We start from the raw sequence: 26,833 nt of genomic DNA, 5'->3' as shown, positions 1-26,833 counted from the left end.
AGCAGAGCCCAGTAGCGTGGAGCCGCACCGCTCTCTCCGCGCTCCTATTGGTTCAGGGTTGTAGCGCATCCGCTCCCAGAGCTTTCATTGGTCGAACAGAGCCACTAGGGGTAGGGCAGCACCGGAGCGACGACAACAAAGGCCGGCAGGCGGCTGTGACCGCGTCTCCCGGTGCTCTCCTCAGGCTGCGCACCCGGACCTGCCCGCCTGGCTCCAGATGAAGTGTGAGCACTGCACGCGGAAGGTGGGCTCCACGCTTTTGGTCCGGGGCCGGGTTGGGGGCAGGACCCGGGGCGCGGGGGAGCCTGAGCTCGCGGAGCCCGGAGCCTCGGGGGTATCGGGAGCTTGGCAGCTCCAAGCGCCTCTGCCTCCCTGTCAGAACCTCTGGGCGCTGGCCCGCTGCTCGAGTTTTCCGGGGGTGGAGGCGGCTGAGGGTGGGCTACCAACGCGTCCGGTTCCTGTTCCCGTGTCCCGGAGGCGGCGGTGATGTCGGAGCGCAGAAACAGCCTTTCAAAGTACCTTAGAAGCCAAAAGCGGCGAGAAAAGCCTACCAACATCAGCGACCAGTCCGCAGTCGTTGCAGACACCGTCCTTGGTGTGAATGAGGGACACGGTGATTTTAGGGGATTTTATGCCACCTAAAAACTTTAGTGTTTGACAGCAACGAAAACGATATAGAAGTGCAGGAAGGAAACGGGCTGGGCCTCCTGCCACCTGAGTAACCATAGTAACTGTGATAGCCTTATCCACTTGTTTCTACGCTGTAATGCCCAGGGGGTTGTCTGTTGGGTTTTTTTCAAAATTCGATCCTGTCATATTGTTCCATCACTTGCTTTTTCTTTTACTTAATGTTATACAAGAGATACATTTTCTGAGCAACATACACAGTCCTCATTTGTTATATTCTAAATATACACGCGTCCAGGTGGTCGGGCACCAGTTTACCTGTCATGAGAGACCACATTGCTTCTAGCTTTCATTTCCTGCAAACAGTGCAGATACAGAGACGTGTATGGGTGTGTTTGTGTGTCCACAATTATAAGTGCTTCTATTTCTGTAGAAAAGATTTCTAGATATAAAATGAATTCATCAGCTAGTATATACAGTTTTCTTAATTAGGTTAAAAGTTGTTCTTTTATATGTGCCTTTGCCTTTTCAAGGAATGTAGTAAAAAAACAAAGACCGATGACCAGGAGAATGCATCAGTCGATGTACCAAGTCCAGCCCAGGAGAATGGAGAGGCAAGTAGTTTTTCAGTTTTTGTGTCAACCTGGAGTAAACAGCTGCTGCTGTTTTTCTCCTCCTTGGGGGCTCATGTAACCAGGAACATCTTTGCTTCAAGAAAAAAAAAATAAGAAATGAAGGGGCTAAAAAACCCCTGCCAGGGGCCAAACATGCAGGTTAGTCAGTTGGAGGCATACGATCTTCAAGGTAAGAACATTTTCTTCTCAGAATGCACCAAGCCAAAGCATACCATGTTAGGAACAAGGGAAAATGTCATCCTTGGCTGTTTTTTTAGAAATAGTTTTGTAACATTTAAACCTCTGTTTTTTTTTGGGGGGGGGGGTGGTTTGTCTGAAAAGTTAAGATAGGGCTTTAGGTAGGAATTTATAAAATAATTTGGATTTCATGAGTCTGTAAGTTTTATTTTTCTAATGGTTTCTTCTCTCAGTTCTTGAGTTTTTTAAGTTTTTCTTAGCTGGTAGTGATGGTTTACATTTATTAGATACATACCCTGAGCTAGGCAGTCGAGAAAGTGCTTTATACATGTGATCTCATGCCATGCCTAGAATGAGCATTTCAGGTAAGCCCTACGGTTGTCTCCATTTTACAGAGGAGGACGCAGTGATGGGAGGTTAAGGTTCCTTCTTCCCTTAAAAAGTTCTGGTCCACTTTTAGAAAGGGAAAATTGGCAACATTGGAGAAGCAAGCAGCAGGTGTCCTCTTTAGTCTAGTGGTCCTAATACAACATTGAGTCAGACAGGCGTTGGTCTGGTCCTCTCGAGTACCAGCTCTGCTCTGTGCTCTGGTGACTGTAGGGCTTAGTGAGCAGCAGGGGATAAGACAAGCACCCAGGACACTGAGGCAGAAGAGAGGCAGGGAGCATCGAGGGCTCTGCAGCCTCAGAGCAGCTGGCCCAAGGCCTCCCACGCCTGCGCTCTGTCCACACTACCTTGGACAGACATCTCACCCTGGGAGCCCCAGTTTCCTTATCAGTGACATGGGGAGTTGGGTTACTTCTCTCCGAGGGCCACGGTGGCCAGGAGATAATGTGTGTACATAGCTTAAGTGGGCATCCCTCCAGCACAGTGGGCGGACTCCCTGACAGGATGAACAGGTCAGGAAGGTGACTACTGGAGTGGGCCCTGAGGGGTGGTGAGACCTGAAGGTGCTGGGTGTGGGAATGGGGTGAAGGCTCCCCACGCACAGGGAAGGTGTGAAAGGTAAGGAGACAGATCAGACGCATGTCTTAGGGCTGGTGGCTTAAGCTGGCTAGAGTAGGGGAAGAATAGGAAGGAAGCTACTTGGGAGGCCGAGGGTGGTGGGCCTGGATGGGCCAGCAGAGTGGCGGAAGCAGGAAGGGGGTGCAGCACAGGGAGCAGAGTGCAGTTTGAGCTGCATGGACACAGCTTTGCAGGATATCAGCCTGGATATTGGGAGGGAGAGAATTCCCTAGAGGCAGAGATTGGAGGGGATGAGTAGGGGCCTGATAACTGCTCAGAGTCACACTCTGAGAAGTGTGGCTAATTGGAGGGAAGGAGAGATGGACAGGCTTTTGCAGAAAATGCCCACGATTAGGATGGAACAAGAGAAAGGAAGGACTATGGCAGGCGGGAAGGAACCAGACCTGGCCCATGAGGGGCTCTAAGAGGATGAGCATGGCTAGCAGGCCGAGAGGAAGCCCTGCTTCCCCTGGCAGCTCAGGGTGTTGTCCTGGCACCTCTACAGGGGCAGTGGAGGCAGAACTCTCAGTGCAGCTCAACAGCGTCTGTTAGACGCCAGCTGTGTGCCAGGCCACATGCTTCAGACCCTTGGAGCAGCTGCTCTGGCCCCACCTCAGGGCTTGCTGGAAGGGCAGACTCTTGCCTCCCATCCGTACCTCATGAATTAGCATCTGCAGCATAACAAGGTCCCAGAATGAGCACTGCACAGTGACAGGCACCTGGGGAGGAGGGAGGTGACAGCGTGCATTCCTGTTCGGTGCTGCTGTAGACAGGAGGGCCAGCCTACCCCCCGAGTCCTCACTTACCAAATCATTTTTGAAAGACCAATGTACAACCAACCATCAGGAGATTTCATTAAGATTTCGTTAAGTTGTGATGGCTCTAACAGGCTTCAGAATATTCGTATGCTCATCCACCACATATTTATTGAGCTCCTTCTGTATACAGGGGATGTCAGAGAACAGAAGGGCATGAGACAAGGTTCCTCCCTCAGAGCTTGCGTTTCTGGGAAAAGAGCCACCACATAGGTGCCAGGGGGTGCTCAGAGCTGTTCTGGTAGGTGTCCATGAGGGTTTGAGGGGTGAACCAGGCTCTCCAGGGAGCATTTCCCTCAGGGAGACTCAGGGCAAGGAGGACCAGGGTGACTGGAAGTTAGAGTGGGGAGAGTGATGGGGAAGGGGACCTCCAGCAGCAGAGGTGTGGCTTGTCTTCTAGTGGACCTCAGCCTAGGGGAGTGGGCTGCAGGGACTGAGTGGGCGCAGGTGCAGCCAGGAGAAGACAAAGTAGCCGAGGGTTGTCATCTTGGTGTCCAGGGGAACAGAGTCACTGAGATGTGAGTTTGAATGTCCCAACTCAGACTTGGATGGCGTGACAACCCCGATGCCCACAGGTTAGCACTGAGCTATGCCAGTTCTAAGCCTGTCAGGGAGGCTTCTGAGGAGAGTCCAAGGACTAAGCGAGCTCATCGGGGAGTACAGAGCAGGCCCACACAGGAGCCCCCAGAGGCAGCAGGGAGGGATATGGGGGCAGGAGAAGCTGCATTTGATGGTGCCAGTCCACTCCCCACACATTGCCATCTATGGGAGCCTCCGAGAATTTGTGGCAGTTTTCTGTATTATACGTGTGCTGTTACTTTTCCTGAAGAAGCTAGTATTAAAGAGTTCTGTTGAAGACTCAGGCCATAACATCATCTTTTCTTTCACAGAAGGGAGAATTCCATAAATTGGCTGATGCCAAGATATTTCTGAGTGACTGCCTGGCCTGTGACAGCTGTGTATCTGCCGAGGAAGGAATCCAGGTTTCCCAGCAGAACGCTAAGGACTTCTTCCAAGTTCTGAACCTTAACAAGGTATGGCATCCTAGGCTCTCACTGGCACCAGAGGTGGCTGGAGGTCAAGGTGAGGCATGAAGCCTCTGCTGGGACTTAGGGAGCACATCTTGGCCCTGGCTTGTGTGCCCTGTGATAGCTGATTCTCTAACCCCACCCACAGTCACACTCCCTCACTGATGTGGGCAGCAACTGTGGCTGGCACCACCAGCCAGGCTCCCCTGGCTCGGGGGAGGCCTCCACATGCTTGGTCATGGGATGGCGTGGCAGCCGAGCTGCTGCTGCTCTGCCTCTGGGGCTTTCTCAGAGGTTAGGGCCACAGTCCTTCAGCTCATTCCTACAGACCCCTATACAGATGGAACTATCCGAAGTCACCCAGGAAGACAGGTGAGAGGGAAAGACAGGAGAGACAGAGGCAGATGAGGCTGAAAAGCATGTCTTAGTTTGCCCTCAGTCTGACCTGGTGAGCAACCCTCACAGCTGCTTTCCAGGAAGTGTTTGTACGGGCTCTGAACACAGCACTGGGAGCTCTGGCCCACGGGGCAGTGCAGGTACCACGTGAGGCCCAGGTTGCTTTCTGGGTGTGCTGACTGCGAATAACAACTTTCATTCTTTCCAAACTGTATACATTTTATCTTTTCTGATGGTATGGTCTAGGACCTTTAAATCAACCTGAAATTACGTTGGTGGTAAAAATTATAGTACCAATTTTTTGTTTCCGATTTCAGTGGGAATGCTGGTGAAGTTTTACTATTAAGTAGATTTTTGCAGAATCTTTTACTATTAAAGAGACATAGATACTCACACCAGTCAGCATATCAGCTGTAGAAAATGGATACCCAAGTCAAACTAGCCTAAAAAGGAAATGCTTAGTTATTTCATGAAACTGAAAGCTTAGGGATGGAAGAGGTTCTGAGTTCGGCTGAGTCAGTCACTCAGGACAGCCACAGGAAAAAGCAGTTCCTATTTCTCTGCTGGCCCAGGGGCTCTGAGGTTCCTGAGCTCTGGGGCTCAGGCTGATTTCCTCTTGGTCACAGATCAGCTCCCTCAGAGGATGTGAAATTTAAGTAAGAATGAAGTGAGGGGTGAGCCCTTGAAATTCCCTGGGCAGGGTGTTAGAGGGACTGGAATTGCCGAGTCTGACTGCTCAAGCTGGGGACAGACCACCCTCTGTCCTTCCCCCTTCATTAGCATTTGAAATTTGTTCTCTCTTGTTCCTGCTTCCAAATTTACATTAGGATGCTCTTGGTCACAAACCACAGAAACCGTGCCTGGCTGACTTGGGCATCATAGGAGCTTGTCAGGGAGCCGGAGGTCAGTGTGTGCCAGGTTGGTGCCCTGATGGCCCTGTAGGTGTGGGCTTCCCAGGAATCACGTGAAGGTGGGATCCTATCCAGAGGGGACAGGCAGCCTCAGCATTGTCTCACCTGAGCTGCTAGGCAGGGGCAGGCGGACAGGACCAGACTGTCCTGTCTGTGGCCAGTCCATAGGTAGACTGCAGTGGATGGTAGCCACTGAATACTGCTGTCCAAGTTTCCACTTTTCCTAATGTGCAGGTGGTGTCTGACCTGGACACCCTCTGTCATGATAATCCTGCATCTTCTCTCTGACCCCAGGTCAGAGGATCCCACTGCTGACTTTCTAATGCCCGGCATGCTCGCTCACACTGCTCCCCAAGGTTGCATCCTGCATGTCCGTAATGAGTCAGCACACCTCTGGACTCAATTTGTTCATATTTTTCTAGGGATTTCTTGAACTGCCAACATCTGGTTTTGGTTTCAGGGTGTTGATAGGCTGGTTTCACATTTGTTTGTTTGGTATTAGAAGAGTTCATAGAAGATGAGAATTATCTATTACTTAAAATTTTGCTAAAATTTACCACTAGGTGACCTGGGTTTTAGACCTCTTGGGGACAGACCTCCGGGCCCCATTTTCATGTAACTTCATTGTTATGGATTGTTTCAGTTATTTATAGGTACATAACTTTTATTTTTCCTTTTAAATGTATTTATTTTATCAAGATATTTGCATTTATATGTAATATTGATGTATATATTCAGTATTTCTGATTTAACATTGTGCTTAAAATTGACAAAATCTCTTGGGATGTCTCATTTTTCATTCTAAATTTTTTTCTCCTTTTTCCTTAATTATGCTTGCCAGTAGCCTGTGTATTTTATTAGTCTTTCCACTGGGCATCTGTTACACTCTGTTTGTTCTAGACTTTTCATAAAAGTGTCTTACTTTCACTGCCTTTGTAATCACCGCATACACAGTGTTCTTCTGTTTCTCCTAGAAATGTGATACCTCAAAGCACAGGGTGCTGGCAGTGTCAGTGTGTCCTCAGTCTTTGCCTTATTTTGCTGCTAAATTCAGCCTCAGTGTGACTGATGCATCCAGAAGGCTCTGTGGTTTCCTCAAAAGTCTTGGTGAGCTGCCTTTTGATATTATTTATAGCAAATAAGTTTGGTATAATTCGAAATTTAACTTGAGTTTTTATCTGCCCTTTTTATCTCTAGAGTTCAATTTTCAAGGGCACAGGATAGATAAGAACTTCCTTGAGAGTCTGGTGGAACGTAAGAGGACCATGCCTCTGATCCACGCATGGTAGGCAGGTGTCACTTACCCCCTTGCCATGCAGATGGGTGTTGTCTTACGGCCGGCACTGGCCCCTCTGGGGACAGCAAATGACCATCTTAGGGCACGTAGCTGGGGACGCCTGGGACCCACGTTTGCCCAGCAGTGTCGAGTTGCTCGACTCACAGGGGTTACAGTTATCTGATGGAGGATCACATCTGCAGTGACTGGCATCTGATTTCCCAGGAAGGTCTCTGAAGAGCAGAGCAGGAAAGGAATGGACTGTGTCCTTTGTGTGAAGAGTGAAAGCTAGTCATTTCAGTACCTGAGGACTCAAATGTGAATGAGTGCTAGAGCAATACCGCCTCATAAAGAGCGGTAAGAATGCTGCTGTCCAGTCTGTCGGGTCACACTGTAACTTCCCCCCAAATTAAAGCTTCCTGCAGGTAGGCTCTGAAGAGGAAAACTTGAGCTGTTCGCCAAGTGAGAGTTTTTGTTGTTCCTCAATGGCTTTTTAAAGATGTAAGTACCTTGGGCTTAGCGATAAAGTGACACGTAGACTAAATGTCCTCGCACCAGCCTGCCTGCCTCGCTGCTGCATGTTGCTGTCTGTGCAGAGCTGTTTCTTGGTGCACAGCATGCCACAACCAAAATTAAAGCCGCAGCTGCAAGCGAGGACTCCTTAAGTCATCCTTCATGCTTTTAATCTTAAAAAGCCTGAGCTTATCTGAATTTTACCAAAGATCAAAGTTTTAAAATGCTCTGCCTTCTCATAGTGAAAGGCCCTACTTTGGGGGAGGGTGGAATTTTTTTAAAATAGTTGGATGTTATATGTTAATAAAATATATCCACAGTGAAACTGATTTTTTTAAGGTAACTCTTTAACTTGATATAATATTTCTTTTTAAGAATAACTGGCTGCTCTTAAGGTTTAGACTGGTTGCAGATATTAAAATTGTTTGCTGTATTGACTGTAATTATTTAAAGCATATTTTTTTGTCTTGGGCTTATTTTCCAATATTAAGGACTTACTTGGAGCAACATAAATGGACTTGGTGGGTATGATAGCACCATATGAAATAAGTCAGACAGAGAAAGACAAATACTGTATGATATCTGTTACAAGTAGAATCTGAGGAAAAATACAGCAAGCTCGTGAGTATAACAAAACAGACAAAGACAGATGTAGAGTACAAACTAGTGGTTACCAGTAGGCAGCGTGGAGGGGCGTGATAGAGGTGGTAGATTAAGAGGTACAAGCTTTTAGGTATAAAATAAACTACGGGGATATATTGTACACCACAGAGAACCTAGCAAAAAAAAAAAATTGGCGGGGGGGTGGGGGTTGCCACGCCATGAGACCTGCAGAATCTTATTCCCTGACAAGGGATTAAAGCTGGGCAACAGCAGTGAAAGCGCCAAGCCCTAACCGCTGGACACCCAGGGAACGCCCTATAGCAAATATTTTATAATAACTATAAATGCAGCGTAACTTTAAAAAATCGTGAACCACTGCTTTGCCCCTCTGTACCTTATACTGTATATCAACTGTAGTTTAAAAACAAAGACGCATACATTTATTAAGAAAAAGACAAGTTAGGGATTTCCCTGGTGGTCCAGTGGTTACGAATCCGCCTTGCAGTGCAGGGGACTCAGGAGCGATCCCTGGTCAGGGAACTGAGACCACATGTGCCTCAGAGTAATTAAGCCCGTGTGTGCAACTGCTGAAGCCCATGTGCCCTGGAGCCCTCGATTAGCAACTACTGAGCTGGTGCAGCACAACTGTCGAAAAAGAGGAAGACAGGTTAGAACTCAACATAGTAATTAATCAAGACCGTTGTAAAGCTGTGCTCAGCCAGTGTACTCATTTATTTATTTTAGAGCTATCAAAGACTATAACAGAGTGGAGTTTAATTTAGCCAGTGAATTGGAAGAATGATACCCTGTAAAATTACATTAATTTATGTATGGAATATGGCAAGGCATCTGTGTAAAGATAGATGTAAAGGGAAAAGAAGAAGCAGGAGAATATATGCTTTATGGTGAAAAGTGATACGTGCTGTTGTTTGAGAGAGCAAAGGGCACAACCCTATACTTGGGCATCTGGCGATGTCTGCGGAGTCTGCCCTTTCAGTTTGTCTTCGAGGCGAACTGAGGGTCAATCTCACATTCTGTGATGTGGAGCCCAACACCTCTCTCTTCCCCACAGGGGTGCATTATGTCTTTGATACAACGATCGCTGCAGATTTCAGCATCCTGGAGAGTCAGAAAGAGTTTGTGCGTCGATTCCGCCAGCACAATGAGGAAGAGCCTGCATTACCCATGCTGACCTCTGCCTGTCCTGGTGAGCACGGGGCTGCTGCTGGGTCTGCAGGGGCCCGATGCGCCTTTTCTCGTCAGTCTGCATCTGAGGGCAGGCCTGGGCAATGGGCGAGGTCAGGGGCAGTGGGTCTTGGAGAGGAGTTTGGGCCTTGAGTAGTTTTATGTTGACCAACATATTTATTTATTCTGGGTGATTTAGTGGGGAGACCTGGCAGCTGAGTATTAATTGCTTATCTTCATTTATACATATTTCTGAAGTTTGAGACAAACATCATATGTTAAAAGAGAATAAATCTCTTTTCAAAGTATGATGTGTTTCATACATCCAAACAATTATAGATAACATGGTGAACACCCATGGATCCTTTACCAGCTTAAATAGAAATTACATAATAAAAAATATTACTTTACATTAATACTAGATTCCGTCTTAGAACACTTTTTAAACAAATCTTTAATTATTATATAGAGCCTGATATCTGAGGTACAGAAATTTTATCACAGGTTTTTTAATTCTGAAAAAATAGAAGGTTTTGGAATAAGAAAATTCTAAAGATGATAAGGGAAGGAAGGCTGTGCTATACTGGTAAGTGACGTTTAGTGAAAAATTATTTCTGAATCAATCAGGTCTATGAGAGTTGTGATCTACTTAATCTTGGGGTTTTGTTCACATTTCTATTCTCAGTTTATTCCTCCTGGTTCCAAATTTTTCTAGCATTTTATGTGTCACTCATCAGTCATTGGGATTATGAGTTAATAAGATGTAATGTTGATGTATGGTGACTTAGAATTTGGAAATACTTTCCATCCACTTGTAAAACCATGAGAGGAAACTTGCCATCTGTCTAAGAAGCACATGGATCGACTCATTAACTGGGCATGTTTTTCAGTGGCCCACAGGCTGGCAGGAGGTGCTCAGCATCAGGTGGGGCTTATCCTTCTGGAAAGATAAGCCCCAGGGGGATGCTCCCAGTTCTCCAGGCATGTCAGGCAGTGACTGTAACAGGGTCTGCGCATAAACTGACTAAATGCACTCTTTGCTGAGCCATGGTTTATGTCCTTGTAGGTGTTTGCACAGCTGCTGAGGAGTAGGTTTGCACAGTGAAGGCCTCGGGGAACCACCCAGCTCCCTAGAGGCCTTGCAGTGGTACCCCTGCCTCTGGGGTCCCAGTACCGGCTCCTTGCAGGGCTCTCACTCAGTGGCACACACAGCTGGTCACTGTGGCTCAGTCCCGCCCACCCAAGAAAGAGGCAGCATAAAATGACCTAGCCTGTGCCTCCGGAGCAGTGGTTCCAGAGTTCCCATCCACCTTCCAGTCAGCAGGATCACAGGGATTCCTGTGCTGTCCTGATACCATCCCAGCAGATAGTGATGGATCCCTTATGTGGGCAGCCCTGTTGGATGGAGCCTAAACGGCAGCCTCCACTCCTGGCAGGAACTAGCACCGCTGATGTGGGTAGTAGACAGGTGGTGGATTCTTGCAGAAAGCACATGCTGCTCTGTCCAAGGAGTGAGGGCAGCGCTGGTGGAGACCTGGGCCACCTGCTGCTGCTGCGCACCAGCTGTCCCTCCTCCACCAGCCTGGCATTCGCTGCTTTCAGTGGCCTCCTTGAGCTCTTCAGGGCTCTCAGATGAGAAGGCTTTCTCCTCCTGGAACTCTTTGTAGCTAAGCCAGCCAAAGCTGTTCAGGTTTACACCCCCTCTCAAATTCCAGGAGATGAGGTGAGATCTGCTTTGAAACTAACTCTTTTCTAGGATTTGGCCCTGACGTTTTGCTTTCCTACGACAGCTTAGAGAAATTAAAGTAGCATCAGGGTCGGATGATGTGACCTGGTGCAGAACCGGGCTGTGGATGGCCCTGGACTGACTCACTGGCTTTCGCATGCAGGGTCCCTGTGCTTCCTCAGACTGCTTGGAGGGCAGCGTACCCTGGCTGGGGCAGGGACATCTGGGTGGGCCCTTGCTGTCCACAAGCCGATGGAGTGCCACCTCGCCAGCGCACCTTTGCCTGGTGGGGGTGGGTGGGTGAGGGCGTATTGAGCTGCTCAGCTGTGGATGTGCTCAAGGGCTTTGGGCTTTGTGAGAACCCACCAGGAGCACTCATTGAACTGGAGGGTGGGAAGTAATCTCTCCAACCCAGCAGGGAAAATAGAGAGTGGGCACCTTGTGCCAGGCACTTCTTGGAGCAGGTTTCTTCTCTGCCTTCAGAGAGGGTCCCTGAGAAGAGGTGGGTGATCTGACAGAGCAGGACATGGGTGCCCTGTCCCCGCTACGCTGCCACTAAGCTGGACAGCCAGCAGGGCTGACCAGGCCCCAGGCTGGTGCCAGTAGCAAGTTCTGATCAGGGGTACCAGAGTGCTTGCCGGGTGCTGTGGATCCTGTCACCTGGTTCTTCCTCCTCATCCCTGTTTGGTCCTCTTTACTTGCAAGCCAGGAGGTCCCCCAGGACCCTTGCCTTTACCAGCCTGTGTTCTGCCTGATCTTGTGCCAGGCCTTCACGGCACACAGCCTGTACCTGGGGTCTGCCTGAGAGTCGAGTGTGCAGGTGCGGGCACTGGCACCAAGGCCAGGGTGCACAGGGGCCTTACAAAGCCAGACCTGTGGTGGGAATGGCCGTGGGCCCCCAAATGCTCCATGGCCTTGGATGGTTTTCTTTTTCCTTTTATTTATTTATTTTGGCCATCCCATGCAGTTCCCTGTCGAGGGATTGAGCCCAGGGCCCTGGCAGTCCGAGCAGTGAGCTCTAACCACTGGACAGCTGGGGAGTTCCCTAGTTTTCTGTTTTACCATGGACCATTCCATGCACGTGTGCAGAGGCTGGGAACGAGGGGAGCCATGCTCCAGCAGCATCTCTCTGTGGGGCTTCTTCTGGTGACAGTGGACATTCCCCGCGTGTGCTCAGGCCGGCGAGCAGGTGATGGCTGTGGTTTGAGCTCAGACAAGATTGGCTGGCTGGTGCCTGCTGCTCCTCCCTACAGGAGTGGGCCTGGGGAGGTGGGCTGTCCTGGGGATCTGGTGGGCAGCATGCCTCCAGGTTTGCTCACCATCCCACCCCTCTCATGATGTTGTGGTGTACATGCCAATCTGTCACGAGACACTCTCATTACCGTACCCAGCAGAAGAAGGGGGCGAGCTATAGCCCCTGCAGGTTGAGCTGCTGGCTCTGTGGTCCACTGACCTCTCCAGCCTGCGTCCCCTCTGGGAACCATGGCAGCAGTGGTGCACTCAGGGCATGGTGGGAGTCAGCGGCTCAGGGGAAACGCTCAGCACCATGCTGGGCATGCCGTGGGCACACTGCAGGTCGTGCTGTTCATTGTGTTGCTTGAGAGGGTGTGGGTTTCTCGTATTTCATTGTCCTAAAAGTGGGAAGTTACTGGGCGGTTCAATTCCAATAGGTGAGTGAAGCTTTGTGGGCCTGGTGGCTGTTGGCCCCTGTCTGAGCTGTGGCCATCCGTCCCTGCTGGGAGAGCAGCTCAGCAGCTGGCAGGGCAGATCTGGAGCCAAGCTGCCCAGGACGGTGCCTCGTAGCTGCTCCTCCAAGCTTGTTCTCAATTTTGGGGAGCCTGCTATCTGCTCCTGCCTTTCTCCTGCTCTGTCCTCTCTGATCTGGGGCCGAGGGAGGCACCCATCCCTGGCACCCTCCAGCCTTGTGACACGTGCCCCTGGGGTTCCCATGGCCAAGCCTCTGAAGAGAGGTGGCTTGGTGGAGGGAGCCCATCATGCACGCCTGGGGCGGCCGGAAGATGAGGTGTCCTGACTGTACTCCAGTGGGGCAGCTGTGAGGAGCTGACATGGACCTCTTCCCTCCTCAGGCTGGGTCCGCTATGCTGAGCGGGTGCTGGGTCACCCCGTCACCCCCCACCTCTGCACTGCCAAGTCTCCCCAGCAGATCATGGGATCCCTGGTGAAGGACTACTTTGCCAGACGGCAGGTAAGCTGGCCTTTTCCCCAAGGGCAGCATTCAGGTCAGGCGACAAGCTTCCGTGTGAGGACAGGTGCTGATGGAACTGAGGGAGAGCAAGGGAGGGTGGAGGAGGTTCCCCCTGGTGTGTGCATGGTGGTCTTGGGCCCAGGTCCTGATGAGTGAGGGGGTTGCCCAGACACCCCCCTCCAAGACGGTCACTCAGCTGCTGGCTCCTGGTGGTGCCAGTGATTCTGGCTCAGCCAGGACATGGAGAGGGGCAGCCTGGTTGCATGGGAAGTGTCTGGAAAGTGTGGGGAAGTGGCCAAGCATTCATTTACAGCCCAGCAGCAGCTTGTGGTCACCATGTTTGTTTGATCATCGTGCGCTTGGTTCAGGGGAACAGGTGGCAGGCCTCTCCCTGTGAGTGTCCGGGCAGTGGGCCTGCAGCAAGGTGACACTGGGTGGACTTGGGGCATCGCGGCTCAGGAACTTGGTCTGTGGGGGATGGGACTTGGACCCAGGAAAGCACCAGGCCCGTTCCGTTCTGGCTGCCTTCTCCCTTCTGCACGGCCCCCATCGTGGGTGTGCTCTTTCTACACAGAACCTGTCCCCAGACAAGATTTTCCATGTCATCGTGGCACCGTGCTACGACAAGAAGCTGGAGGCTCTTCAGGAAGACGTCCTCACAGCCTCTCGGGGTTCCCGGGGCACTGACTGTGTGCTGACCTCAGGTGAGAGCGGGGCCTTGGGAAAGGCCACTGGGAGGCAGGCCGGCGTGTGTCCAGGATGAGGGCCTGAGAGCCACACCCACACTGGAGACACGTGGAGCTTCGTCCTTCAGAGCAAAGCAGAAAGCGCACGTGTCTCCAGGGACATTGCTGGCGTCTTAATGTCCCTTCTTTGCTTGTAGGTGAAATAGCTCAGATGATGGAGCAGAGTGACGTCTCAGTGAGAGAGGCCGCCCTGGACACGCTGTAGGTGCCTCTGCAGGGAGGGGCACTCTTGCACCCTGGGGGCTTCTAGCATGACCTTGTGGCCTCTGCCAGGTTATCCCAGGACCTTCCTCCTCCATAATGAGGCCACCTGCTCTCCTGAGGCATGGGTGTGGTATGGCCCCTGGTGTGGCAGGCTACCTTGTCGCCCCTCCACAACCCTTGGCTCTGAAGAGAGCATGGCCAGTACCATGCTGAGTGGACGCCATTCAGCCTGTGGTCTGGTGTGGATACCAACACCCTCCTCCCTGACATCACACCTGGGCCCCCCGGGGGATGGAGGCGGCACCCCCATACAGGGACTCCCTCAGGTCCCTTTGCCCAAGAGCAGCAGCGTGGGTTTCTGCCATCAGTGGTCGCCTCAACCACCAGCCACACTCCTGCATCCTGTGCCCCAGGGCACGGACTGCGTGGCAGGTCCTCCAGGCAGTGATGTCAGGACCACTCGTGGCCCTGGTGTGGAAGGCAGACTGAGGTCCTTAGAACATAAGCAGCTGGCGTCCTTACGGCCAGAGCCCATGCTTGGGCCTAAGCGGACCCAGAGGTCTCCCCCTGGCTGGCCACAGATGGCAGCATGCTCCCTTGTGTGCCCCTCAGATGCCCAGTTCTCATGCCCCAAGTTCTGAGGTTCTCAGGGTCAAGCCTTGATGCCTGTGTGTTCAGAGGAGTCACTTGAGCAGCGGTGGACACACTTGCAGGCTTCCTGTTGGCCAGTGAACTCCAGCACAGAGGACGTTTTTGCCCAAAGTCTAAGTACTTGTAAAGGGTTTTGCGACCTTGGATCATAAGACTTGGAGAGTCAGATTTAACTTTTGCCCTCGCTTTTCCTGCCTGGTGAGGTTTGGCAACGTGAAGGAGGAGGAGCTGAGGCGCCATGATGGAGCCGGCTCTGACGGGTACCTGGCACACATCTTCAGACATGCGGCCAAGGAGCTGTTCAACGAGGATGTGGGGGAGGTCACCTACCGGGCCCTGAGGTGCGTGGGGCTGGGGCGGCCTCTGTCCGTCTGCCTGTGTGGTCAGCACTGCCTGTCAGGTATAAACTCTATAATAGGACCCCACCCCCCGCAGCCAGCTGCAGGTCTGAGAGGGGAGATCCTATTTATAGAGTTCACACCAGTCAAGATCGAAAGGCCTCTGATGTGTTACTCACAGACTTAAATTTTGCTAACATCCCTAACCTAGATTGGAATAGTCCTCCGACCGCAGTGGAAGGACCCTGTGGGTCATAGTTTGTATTGTTGATTTCATAGGAACAAAGACTTCCAGGAGGTCACCCTTGAGAAGAGCGGAGAGGTCCTCTTGCGCTTTGCTGCAGCTTATGGCTTTCGAAACATCCAGAACGTAGTCCTAAAGCTGAAGAAGGGCAAGTTCCCATACCACTTTGTGGAGGTTCTTGCCTGTGCTGGCGGTAAGACTCAAGAGGCCAGGCTGAGCTTGGCCCCTCTGAGCCCTGCAGGAAATGAGGAGTGAGATATGAGGGCCAAAGGGTAGCCATTGGGTGCGGCCAAGGGGTCAGGGGAGGGAGGTTGGGAAATTTGCTGCAGGTTCTTTTAAATGAATTTTTACCCTAGAAATCACATTATCTACACGTTTGAGAATAAGTAGCACAGGTGGCGCTAGTGGTAAAGAACCCACCTGCCAGTGCAGGAGACGTGAGAGACGCAGGTTCAATCCCTGGGTCCGGAACATCCCCTGGAGGAGGGCATGGCACCCCACTCCAGTGTTCTTGCCTAGAGAATCCCATGGACAGAGGAACCTGGCGGGCTGCTGTCCATAGTGTCACAGAGAATTAGACACGACTGAAGCGACTTAGCACGCATGTGCACACGTATAGCACTAGTATGTAGAAGGCATGTTCTTCATCTAGTCCAACGTGTTTGGGTTTGGGCTCCCGTGTGGTTCATGGGTCCCAGGCCCCCATCTCTCCCTGATGCAGCCCACATGTGGACTCACACTAAGGCTTTATGCAGATACCGGTGATTTAGCTGTTCATTAATACTTTCTGTGCTCTCCTGGTTCTGATGAATTCCAAGAGAAACTGGAAATCCAGATGGGCGTGCATAGCCATCCAGTTCTAAAAGGTTGTCAAGTGATTTCAGCTTTAAGTAAAAACATTTCCTGGGTAGTATAAAGAGGAGAGAATAGGAAGCACCTGGGGTTGTGAGCCTGTGCCCGGGGTCTTGGGGCCCAGGCTTTAGCCACAAGACACTGCACACTGCCATCATTGCTCTGCTCTTCCAGAATTGTCTCCCCTTTAAGATGAAAGCAAGGGAAGAGTAAGCTCCCTGTGTTTTTCAGGATGCCTTAATGGCAGAGGCCAAGCCCAGACCGCGGACGGACGCACAGACAAGGCCCTGCTACAGAAGATGAAAGGCATCTACGCTGACATCCCCGTGCAGCTCCCAGAGGCAAGCACTCACGTGCAGGAGTTGTACCAGGAGTGGCTGGATGGCACCGACTCCCCCCGTGTCCAGGAAGCCCTGCATACTGCGTACCAGGGCCCAGGGCGGCCCGCTGACAGCCGAGACATCAAGTGGTGAAGATCGAGGAGACTGGGAGGCAGGCCTGTCAGCTGAGGACGGAGGAGCTACCCTGTGTGGGTATCAGAGACACTTGAAGAAAACAGCTCAGCTTTCCTTTTACCACTTTGGTTTTTCAGAATCCTCTGCTACCCTCATTTGTCAGCAGCCCCCTCCCTCAGTTTGATGTGGTGCTATCTTCGTAATATGTGTGTAATTGGAATATTTTAACAGGAGAGAAGGGTTTCCAATCTGAGTTTCCTTTAAGACTTAAAAATTCCAAAGAAAAAGAATGGAGACAGATTACTGTCTTTTAGGCTTAAAAAAAAAAAAAATCCAAAAAGTGTCCTGTGAAAAGTTAAGACCCCAGAAGTTGTGATTCACATACCTCAGAGATTTGCTGTGGAAATGACAGGAAGCAGGCAGGCTGCAGGGGCTGTGGGCCATGGTCTGTGGTCTTCCCAGTTGGCTCTGGTTTTCACAAACCACGTTTTTCTATTCCTGAGAATGGTTTTGCCAGAATGTGAATAAACTGCATCCTTTGGAATTGGGGGGCTCATATGAATCTGGATTTTCAGTTTCTCTAGAGAAAAAGTTCCAGCAACAGTGGGCCATGTCTCTCACTGCCGCAGTGGCAGCTGCCTCCTGGGACCAGCCCCTCTAACTGTGGGCCTGGCGGGCTCTGGCAGCTTATACCCCACACTCATGCTTTCACATTCAGGCTTTAGGTGAACTCACCTCGAGGCAGAGGGAGGCCTGCGAAGGGTGACAGGCGTTACACATGGAAGGACGGGAGAGGCAGCTGACCTGCTTAGGCCAAACTGTGGTCAGGAGTCCGCCTGCTCCATTCTTCTCTGGGTGGGATCAGACAGGTGACAGCCATTCTGTCCCCAACCTCAGATGAGGCAGTTTCTCGATGGTCTTGCCTCTCCCCGCCACCGCCCCCCCCCCCCCCCCCCCCCGCCCGCCATCACCCTCACGTACTGGGGGCCTGGCTCATCCACGTGGCTCCTGACAGGATCCCCCCCGACCTGGCATGTAGTGCTCATGTGAGCTTGCCTTAAAGATAAATGGAAGAGAACAGTTTTCCCATGAACAGAAAGGGCTAGCAAAGAATCGGAAATTACAGAATCACAAAACCATATCAGGGCTCATCCTGTGAAACGAAGACGTCTGTGGATAGGCGTCCAGTTGGTTCTTCAAAGCACTTGAATTCTGTTAACATGGATGGTAGCAACGTTCTTGGATTCTTCAGTGCTTATGAAGTCTGAGCTGTTAGATTTCCTTCACTGACTCTATGTTGTATTGTACCTGTATACCTATTGGGGTTGAAAACTGGATATATTGTGTGAAATTGTATATTTTTTGCTTTCAACCTATGTACAATTAATTGGGTTTCTCTCCTCTGCAGTAACTGATTCTGGAATAAACGCTTGAGGAGTGTCTGAGTTTGGAGAGTGTGTGAACCAGACACTGACTCCCCAGTCAGGGGCCTGTGAGTGCCCTCCCTCACCAGCACCCCCAGGCGGCCTCCCTCGTGCTTGCAGAGCCAGCACAGCCCCAGAGGGCCATCTTTGCCTGAAACCTTCTGTGGGCCGGGGATGCCAGGAGTTGGGGTGGGCTCTTCTTGCCTCAAAAGCCACCTCTTCTGGCTAAAACGAAGGCATTCCTTGGCCAGGGGACCTGGTATTCTCACATGTGGTATCAGGTCCTACCTGCAGCTGACCTTTGGTTATGGCCGCGTGAGAGGAAAGTAGGACGAGGGTTTGTTTTCCTTCGTTATAACTCAAATTGTACGAGCAGTCAGAGGAGCCCCACAGTCGGGCTAGGGTGGGGTGCAGGGGCTGTCTGCTAGTGAGCAATGCTGTCCTGGCATGAGGAGGGGGGTAGACTAGGTCCAGATTTGCACCACACCCAGCAGCTGCCCTCCAGGAGTACTGTTGCCTGGGTTCTGGTGTCGTGGGTACCTCCTGTGGGCTCTGATCATGTCTGTCGTGTGTGTGTTGGCCATACTGGAAAGTAGCTGCTCTCCTGTGCCCTGGACCAGTTTTCTCAGAGTCCAGATTTCTCAGCTCCATTTCTGCCTGGCCTCAGCTTGGGCCAGTACAACTGGGCAGCCAGTGTACATGCTGGTCCTTGACAGCCCTGCTGGAGTGAGGATTGGAGTTCATGTGCTGCTCACACATCACTTTGCTGCTGGCCTTGGGTGTGGAGCAAGGGCGCTGCCTGTCTAGAGGCTCTTAAGCTCTGCCACTGACTTAAAGGTGTTCTGTGGCCTCACCTGCTGGCCCAAAGCTGAGCAACAGAAGCCTCTGGACACACCGCCTACAGTGAGACCTCAGGTCTTCACTCACAGTCTAGTCAGATGCATTAGGCTAGGGGACTGCAGCTCAGGCAGGCAACTCACATGCTTGAGGCCACTTGGCCACCAAATGTGGGCGCCCACCTTGGGCCCAACTTTGGCACTTACATGCCACCTCCTTCCACACAGGCACTGGCCTTGCTCCTGATCAGTAAAGCAAGCAGTCTGTCTAAAGCAAGTGAACCCTCAACTCATGTTCATGGAAGTAGAGGACATGGCATCAAATTTGGGCAGAGGCCCCCAGACTTTCTGAATAAGCATAAATCATGTGTTTTGGGATTTTTCTCTTTTTTTTTTTGTCTTCGGTGTTTTTGAGTCATAGGTGTACTGTATTGGATAAAGAACCAGGCACTCATTGAAGGCTACTACTTATGAAGCTATGAAAAGCCTGGCTTTTTAATTGAGAAAAATAGTATCTTCTTTTCCATGTCCCTGTAAGAAGTGTTCCACGTTAGTTTTATGTGGACGTTTCCAAAACCTTGATGAAAGAACTTGTAAGCACAGTTCTAAGGGTAAAGGGTAGTTACTATTAGTGAGTTATGCAAGTAGTGAATTGTATGAGACATACAGTACTAGTATTTCTAAAGCTACACTGAAGCTGCAAAAAAACCTGGGTTTATTCAAGGAAAAACTCTTCCTGCCTCCTTGTAAAGACTTGCTTTTAAATCCGATCTATATAGACGTTTCTTACAAGCTGCATGAAAAATTTCAGGCATGATGTTCTTCCCTATGACAGTAGCCACCCAGGTGCCCAGTGGGCAGTACCTGAAAGGACCTTTTTCTGTGTTTGAACGAAGAGTAAACAGCCTGCACTGAAGGCTCATCAGTGGAGAAGGTTAAATAATTGTCCTGACGTGGGATTCTAGAGGTTAGAGTGCATGATGAACCATCTCAGGACAAGAGTATTAGCTCCTTTGGTCTCTTTTTTTACATTTTATTTTTTTGGCCACATGGCACAACCTGTGGGATCCTAGTTCCCTAACCAGGGAATCGAACCTGGGCCCTTGGCAGTGAAAATGCAGAGTCCCAGCAGCTGGACTGCTGGGGAATTCCCCTGGTCTCTCTTTTTTTTTTAAAGCCAAACTGGTTAGGGAGGACCTTAAAAAGAACAAAGACATCCCTAATGTGGCTTCTGGGGGAAGGAGAGCACTGGTGATCAGATGGACCAGGGTGTCAAGAGTTGCTGCCTGTCCTGTGCCAGATCATGTCCCCATGTCCCACTGCCTGGGACACAAGAGGGGAAGACAAAAATGGCCACAGGCAAAACAGGTTCTACCGAGATTTGAACTCAGATCGCTGGATTCAAAGTCCAGAGTGCTAACCATTACACCATAGAACCATATGCTATTATGTCCCCTTGCAGGTCACTCTTGGCCTAAGTGCCCCTGGGACAGGACAAGAGGGGTACACAGGTCCCACTAAGATTTTGACGTATCTCTGGATTCAGAGTCCAGAGCGCTAATGGTGACGCCACAGAACTAGCTGCCACCCCTGGACACCAGGGTCCACAGCCCAACCTTGTCCCACAGCTGGGGACCCAAAAGCCATATAGCAGGCAAAAATGTGAGCTCATAGCAGAGGATGGTTTCGATCCATCGACCTCTGGGTTATGGGCCCAGCACGCTCCCGCTGCGCCACTCTGCTGTAACATATTCCTTTCCTGAGTCTGTCTCTGACTACCTCAAGCTTCCCTGGGCACAGACCAGCAGACGAAACCGGGCTCAGGGAAGGACCATCTTGCCAGTGCCCATTTATGAATAAAGTGGATTTTTGCTCTCCCTCTCTCAACTGCTTACCCAGAGAAATTTCTGTCCTTTTCTGCTGTTTAGTAAAAGTCAAGCAGCACAATCTTTACCCAGAGTGTCCTTGGACAATAGTAGCAGGATCTGTATTGCAGTGATGCTGGCTGGATTTCAGAAAAGAGCAAAAGCAGCATTTCTCTCCATCATTTGAAAGATTCCCAATCTGTCCAATTGTCAGTAACTTTCCTTTAATCCAGTTTCTTCTCTTGACCTACTTCTTCCCCCATAGCCAAGGAAGCTGTTTCTTTCATATGAAACTGCCTCAAGTGTGACAAAATCTTGCTGTTCAGCTTTCTAATTCGAAGGAAAACATTAAAAAATAAATTTGCATTTCAAAGAGGTAAAAACTGTTCTCCCAAGAATATTCTGAATATAAATCCTTTGGTGGGGTGAGGGGTGGGGGGGAAATCTTTGAATTTGTGTTGAAACTTTTCATGTAAAAACTGTCCATGAAGCTTACTGTTGCAGATAGTAAGCTGTCTCCTTTCTCGCACCAACAGAATCATCAGGAAAAAGAAATACAGAGACTGAAACTACTGGAATTCCATGGGCAGACTCTGAGCACCATACCAGTCAAAGGATTGGAACTATTTTTTTTTAAACTTATTTTATGTTAGAGTATAGTGCTAGTTTCAGGTATACCTCAAGGTGATTCTTTTATACATAGTCATGTTTCTATTCTTTTCCAAATTCTTTTCTCATTTAGGTTGTTACATAATATCGAGCAGAGTTCCTGAGCTATACAGTAGTAGGTACTTGTTGGTTATCCCTTTTAAATATAGCAGTGTGTACATGTCAATCCCTAACTCCCTAAATATCCCTCCCCGGCCCCTTCTCCTCTGGTAACCATAAATTCATTAATTCATCCTATGTCTGTGAGTCTGTGTCTGTCTTGTAAATAAGTTCATTTGAATCATTTTTTAGCTTCCAAAGGTATATCAAGCCCAAGATGTCTAGGATATTTTTTCGAGCCTGATAAATCTAACTACATAGGTACATCCGGAGGGAAAAAGGTAGCCACTGGGAGAAGACAAAGGGAACGCCTCTGGGCCGCACATCTTATCAATGCCGGGGGCAGGGCTTAGACAAAACCAGATTGGAGGATTCGGGTCAAAGAGCTTTCTGATGATGTGTGCGGACGGACTTCTCCGAATGGGTGCAGAATTTGAGAATATTCATGTTCCACGCGAAACCTCTTCCAAAGGTCTCCAGTGTGGGAAAGGCTGACCCAGGTTGCCTAGCTAGTCTGCAGATGTCTGTCAGACTCTTTTCAGCCATCCTGCTGATGTTTCACCGTTGGACTGAACTGGCTGTGGCGACAGGGAAGGAGACAACATGCAGTCTCCCACCAAGCTTGCCTTGGCTGACCCCCACGTACAAGTTATAGTGACCAAGCCTCCATCCCACTATCGGTTGCCGACAGAGCGGACAGCCAGCTACCTGAGAGCTAGGCCACGTCGGAACAGACCCTAAGTCCGCGCGTGGACTTAATCTGCTTCCCCTTCGGGACTCCACTGTCTTCACCACACCCTACACAACACCGCTCCCGGCAAACCAGGGGGCTTTACAGTGACAGGATTCTGCTCTTGCGAAAGGGTTTCTCTTTTCAGTACCTCACCGCCCATAGGCAGTGCCCTAGAAAGGCGAGACAGCGCCTGTGCCCTTCCTCGGCACACCCGAGAAGTGAGAGCGGAGGAGCAAAGCGAAGGAGCTCTCCGTTCCCGCTCGAGAGGAGGCCGCCTCGCTTTCGGCCTAAAGCTCTGTCGACCCGGGACCCTGGGCCCACGGCCAAGCCCGGCACCCGCTCTACTTGTCGGCGACTGAAGCGGCAGACGACGCCCGCCCGCCCGCGGAGTCAGCCGGGAACTCGCCGAGTCTCGGCAGAACCGGGTTTCTCCCTCACAGCGGCGCTGGCGGTCATGTGGGCGTGGTCACGTGGCCTGGCAGTCACGTGTTCTGAGGACGTCTGCGTGCGACGTCCGTGCTCCCCAGTGGGATGTGTGCGTTTCGCACCTTGCGGCGTGCGTAAGGGTATCCTGAGTGCTGCACGTTAGACAGCGTGACCTCCGGAGCTGCCCCTCCGCGGGGCCACGCTGACAGACAGCCTGGCCACTTAGACCCTGCGCGCTCCAGATCGGGCTCCAGGTGTCCCGCTCCCCGAAGGGCCCAGGATGGGTGGGGTCTCCAGTTAGTGAAGTTTGGAGATCCCTTTTTAACAAGAATGCGAAATTAGATATGAAGGTGAATGTTGATTAGAACAAGAAAAGTCAATTATACACAGCTGATTAATATCACAAACTTTAAAGCACAAAGCTTTTCTCTAGTTAACTGCCTAACACGCCTCATTTTTTTCCCCAATTTTTAAAATGCAGACCTTAATTACTCCTTCATATGGGAATGATTTGGTAATACTGTTTGTACAGGGTAAACAGAAAGATAATTCACTTTTGAGCGGGGTTCATCAAATTTTGCCCTTAGTAGTAGTTTGGAAAAGGTTGTTAGCCTTGCGTTCCTTTGGTAATGTTACTATTTTAGGGTTGCCCTCAGATTTGGCCAAACCAATCCTGTGTCTGGTACTCTTGCCTGGAAAATCCCATGGATGGAGGAGTCTGGTAGGCTGCAGTCCATGGGGTCGCTAGGAGTCGGACACGATTGAGCGACTTCACTTTCATGCATTGGAGAAATGGCAACCCATTCCAGTGTTCTTGCCTGGAGAATCCCAGGGACGGGGGAGCCTGGTTGGCTGCCGTTTATGGGGTCGCACAGAGTCGGACACGACTGAGTGATTTAGCAGCAGCAGCAGCATCCTGTGTCTGGAGCCAAGGATCCACCTCTAATCTGTGGTGGCCTCCCAGTAGCTTGTTAGGAGCTTTGTGTCATGTATTCCATGATCTGTATTTCATGTCAGATCGGGAAGAAATGGAAAACACTTTCCATGTTTGCTTTACTGGTCTAAACTAATTGGATCAAGTGTGTTTCTGCCCTCCTTGCAGAAGGAGCCTACTCTGTTAATGTGATTCATGTGTGGCCAAACATGGACTTCCCAGGTGACTCAGTGATAAAGAATCTGCCTGCCAATCCAGGAGACAACAGGAGAGGAGGGTTTGATCTCTGGGTGGGGAAGATCTCCTAGAGGAAGAAATGGCAACCCACTCCAGTACTCTTGCCTGGAAAATTCCATGGACAGAGGAGCCTGGCTAGCTGCAGTTCATGGGGTTGCAGAGTCAGACACAGCATTCAAATAAGCATGCTTATATGCTGTGTGCAGTCCATGAGTTTTGATAGTTCTAAAGATATTCACTAAAACGAAAGTCTGATGGAAGTGATATCTGTCTTGTTGAAAACTGTAAAAACAATACAGGCAATGTTTAGTCTTGGAATAGGCTAGCCAATATCATGTAACAGATTTCCTGTTAAAAAATAACTCAAAATATTTCAAGAAGCAACTTTTTTGTCCATTGTACCTTGATTCTTTGTAAATAGGATTACAATTTCGAAAAAACAGATTTTTCATTAAACAGAGTTGAGGGAATTATTGTTCATTCTAACAGGTTTAGTGAAGCACCACAGTGATCAATGAAGTATATAATCAGTGGGTGGGGCCACCTGCTGTGTCCTGCTGACTGGAGGGTTGTGGTTTTCCTTTCTGTTACCATCATCTTCCTTCTGCTTTTTTTTTCCCCTTCTGGTTTTTTTTTTTTTTTCGCTTCCTGTTAAGAAATGTTCTGACTCTCATAATACCTTTCATCTGTGTTATCATTTTTATTACCCATATTTTCTTGGCTATCATGATTCTTCCATGTTTTTTATCATTACAGTTTTTAGTTTCCATTGTGGTATGCTGCTGCTGCTGCTGCTAAGTCGCTTCAGTCGTGTCCGACTCTGTGCGACCCTATAGACAGCAGCCCACCAGGTTCCTCCATCCGTGGGATTTTCCAGGCAAAAGTACTGGAGTGGGGTGCCATTGCCTTCTCCACCATTGTGGTATACTTTTTGATATTTTGAAGTTTCTGCCAGACTTTTTTAGGGTTTTTTTCCCCTTTTTTCCTTCTTTCCAGTAAGATACTTCCTTCTGTTTCAATTTTGATACGATCGGTAATTCTTTAAAAGTATACGAAGTTAATCTGAATTTAAGGCAACTACAAGTGCAACTCAAATACATTGCTTATTGCCCCTACAAGTACTGAGCTTCATGACTATGTCATGAAATAATCATATACCATGTCCAGCGACTGAGTGGTGAATGAGTAAGGAGTTCCACCACAGGAAAATGAATTTCTTCAGGCCCTTGTGCTGTGTCATATGAACCCTGAAATGAGTTCATACTGATGTTTCCAGCTCTAGTCCGGAAACATGTGGTTTCCTCCAGCCCCTCCTTACTTCTCTGTAGCTCACTATCCAACATAAGAAATCTTCTTCGCCCACTTTTAACAACTGCAGTGTTTGATTTGTTAGAGGCAGGGTTTGTGTCGCATCTTTTTATTTCCTAAATGAAGCACGGTGTCTCCTGTGGAGGTAGCTCTGCATTGATGTTGAAGTGACATGTTTACCTTTGATTTTTGCCACCAGAATTCTCTACAGAAGAGTTGCATCAGCTTCCATGTTCATGTTCTGACTGCCTGCTTCCTCTCAATTTCTTATCCCTAACCCAGGGCCAGCAGGATAAGGGGCAGTTTTCATCTTGGTCCTCTGTGTTTCAATCCATAGGCTTTGGAGAAGTTTTCCGCCTGGGCCAGTGGACAGTAACTAATTGGAATATAATCACTCACTCATTAGGTCACTTTCCCAAACTTACTCTGCATCAGGCCAGCACTAATCAGGAGCTCCACCTCCAAGCTCAGGGTCCTGTTGGGATAATGTGCATAATGACTGTCCCAGACTGTGAGCTGGAAACCAGGAGGGTACAAAGCAGGTCCAAGGGAGGAGCAGCTCTCACTGTGCGGCAGGTGGCTGGGGTGGCTGATGGAGTCACCATGGGAGCTGGGTCTTCCATTCAGGTGGCTTGGTTAGCATGTGAGTGGAGGGGAACCCGGGGAAGGGAGCTGACTGTGAGGGAATTTGGGTTGCTGGTCCAGGTGAGGAGTGCTAAATCAAGGCTGCCTCCCTTTCCTGGCCTGATGAAGGTGGGGCCTGTGTCCCCTTTGCTCCTGTGGGCCAGGGCATCCAGCATGAGTGGACAAGCTAGTGAATGAATGAATGAAAAAATGAATGCATGAATGGGTGATGAGTAGCCCGTGAATCAAAATTTCCCCAGAGGTTTAGAGCTCAGGCAATGAGAGGACCAGGGATGCTTAGACAAACACTGAGAAGCTACAGCCCAGGTGGAGTGGGGCTGGAGATGGGGCCCCTGAGTCAAGGCAATAGAAGCTCCTTTATTCAGAAACAGCCTTTAGCTATTGAATTTTCTGTCCTACTGTGCTTTGGGGGACAGTAACATCCTTGACTGGTGATGATGCTAAGGCCACTGACCTGGCTGGGACACACTGGTCACTACAAGGGGCATGCGCCTCATACCTTCAACTCCTGCCTCCAGGCCGTCCCTGGTGTTCTTCTCAAACTTAGGTAAATATGGCTTAGAACACAGAGGCATAGGGGACAGCCTGTGCAGGGCCATCTGCCCCAGGGCACATTCTAAGGGAGGGCTGCCTTTCCGGGACCTGCCTTAATCCAGGAGGTAAGTACTGTACACATAGCCAAATATGTAATGGTTTCCATGATACCTGTGAAGAATTACATAGCGACACACCCACAGACCCGCTTTCTGCCCTCAGGTGTACAGAGTGATCATGCCTCCCCCAGTTTCCAAATCACCTAAGGGAGGTCTTTGGAGAAGAGATTTTGGTGGAGGAGGATTAGAAACACACTTTCAGGTCCAGTTAATATCAATAAACTTAAGGGTATTTTCAGAATTTTCTTTTTTAAGATTTATTTCTGAAGCTCTCATTTTTTTTAAAGAATGCAGTTCAACTAGGAATGTGTTTATTTTTCACCTATAAAATTCAATTTCCAAAAATCAGATGGAGTTTATAACATTTTACCAATTTTTAAGTGCTCTAATGAAAATGTAATTTTAAATTGC

General features: G+C 49.8%; 1 protein-coding gene and 2 non-coding genes across 4 annotated transcripts; 1 reads left to right on the top strand and 2 right to left on the bottom strand.

Annotated features, from left to right (window-relative positions):
• Window positions 1-134: 134 nt before the first annotated feature.
• On the top strand, window positions 135-18,038 carry NARF (nuclear prelamin A recognition factor). 2 transcript variants are annotated; one of them, XM_004013044.6, is made up of 11 exons: window positions 135-244; window positions 1,161-1,241; window positions 4,150-4,293; window positions 6,569-6,701; window positions 9,059-9,193; window positions 12,985-13,103; window positions 13,678-13,807; window positions 13,987-14,050; window positions 14,908-15,045; window positions 15,322-15,479; window positions 16,370-18,038. In XM_004013044.6, the coding sequence occupies exons 1-11, from the start codon at window positions 218-220 to the stop codon at window positions 16,609-16,611; spliced, it is 1,371 nt and encodes a 456-aa protein (XP_004013093.1). In that variant the 5' UTR covers window positions 135-217; the 3' UTR covers window positions 16,612-18,038. The 2 variants fall into 2 exon arrangements, with proteins under 2 accessions (XP_004013093.1, XP_042112153.1); XM_042256219.1 differs by lacking the exon at window positions 14,908-15,045.
• Window positions 18,039-20,219: 2,181 nt separating this feature from the next.
• Window positions 20,220-20,291, bottom strand: TRNAQ-UUG (transfer RNA glutamine (anticodon UUG)). The gene has a single exon. It is a non-coding gene; the product is annotated as a tRNA-Gln (tRNA).
• Window positions 20,292-20,524: 233 nt separating this feature from the next.
• Window positions 20,525-20,596, bottom strand: TRNAM-CAU (transfer RNA methionine (anticodon CAU)). Its single transcript has one exon. It is a non-coding gene; the product is annotated as a tRNA-Met (tRNA).
• Window positions 20,597-26,833: the final 6,237 nt, after the last annotated feature.

Source organism: Ovis aries, chromosome 11 (genome assembly GCF_016772045.2).
Source record: "Ovis aries strain OAR_USU_Benz2616 breed Rambouillet chromosome 11, ARS-UI_Ramb_v3.0, whole genome shotgun sequence".
NCBI lineage: Eukaryota > Metazoa > Chordata > Mammalia > Artiodactyla > Bovidae > Ovis > Ovis aries.
This window is presented reverse-complemented; position numbering and strand designations above follow the sequence as displayed.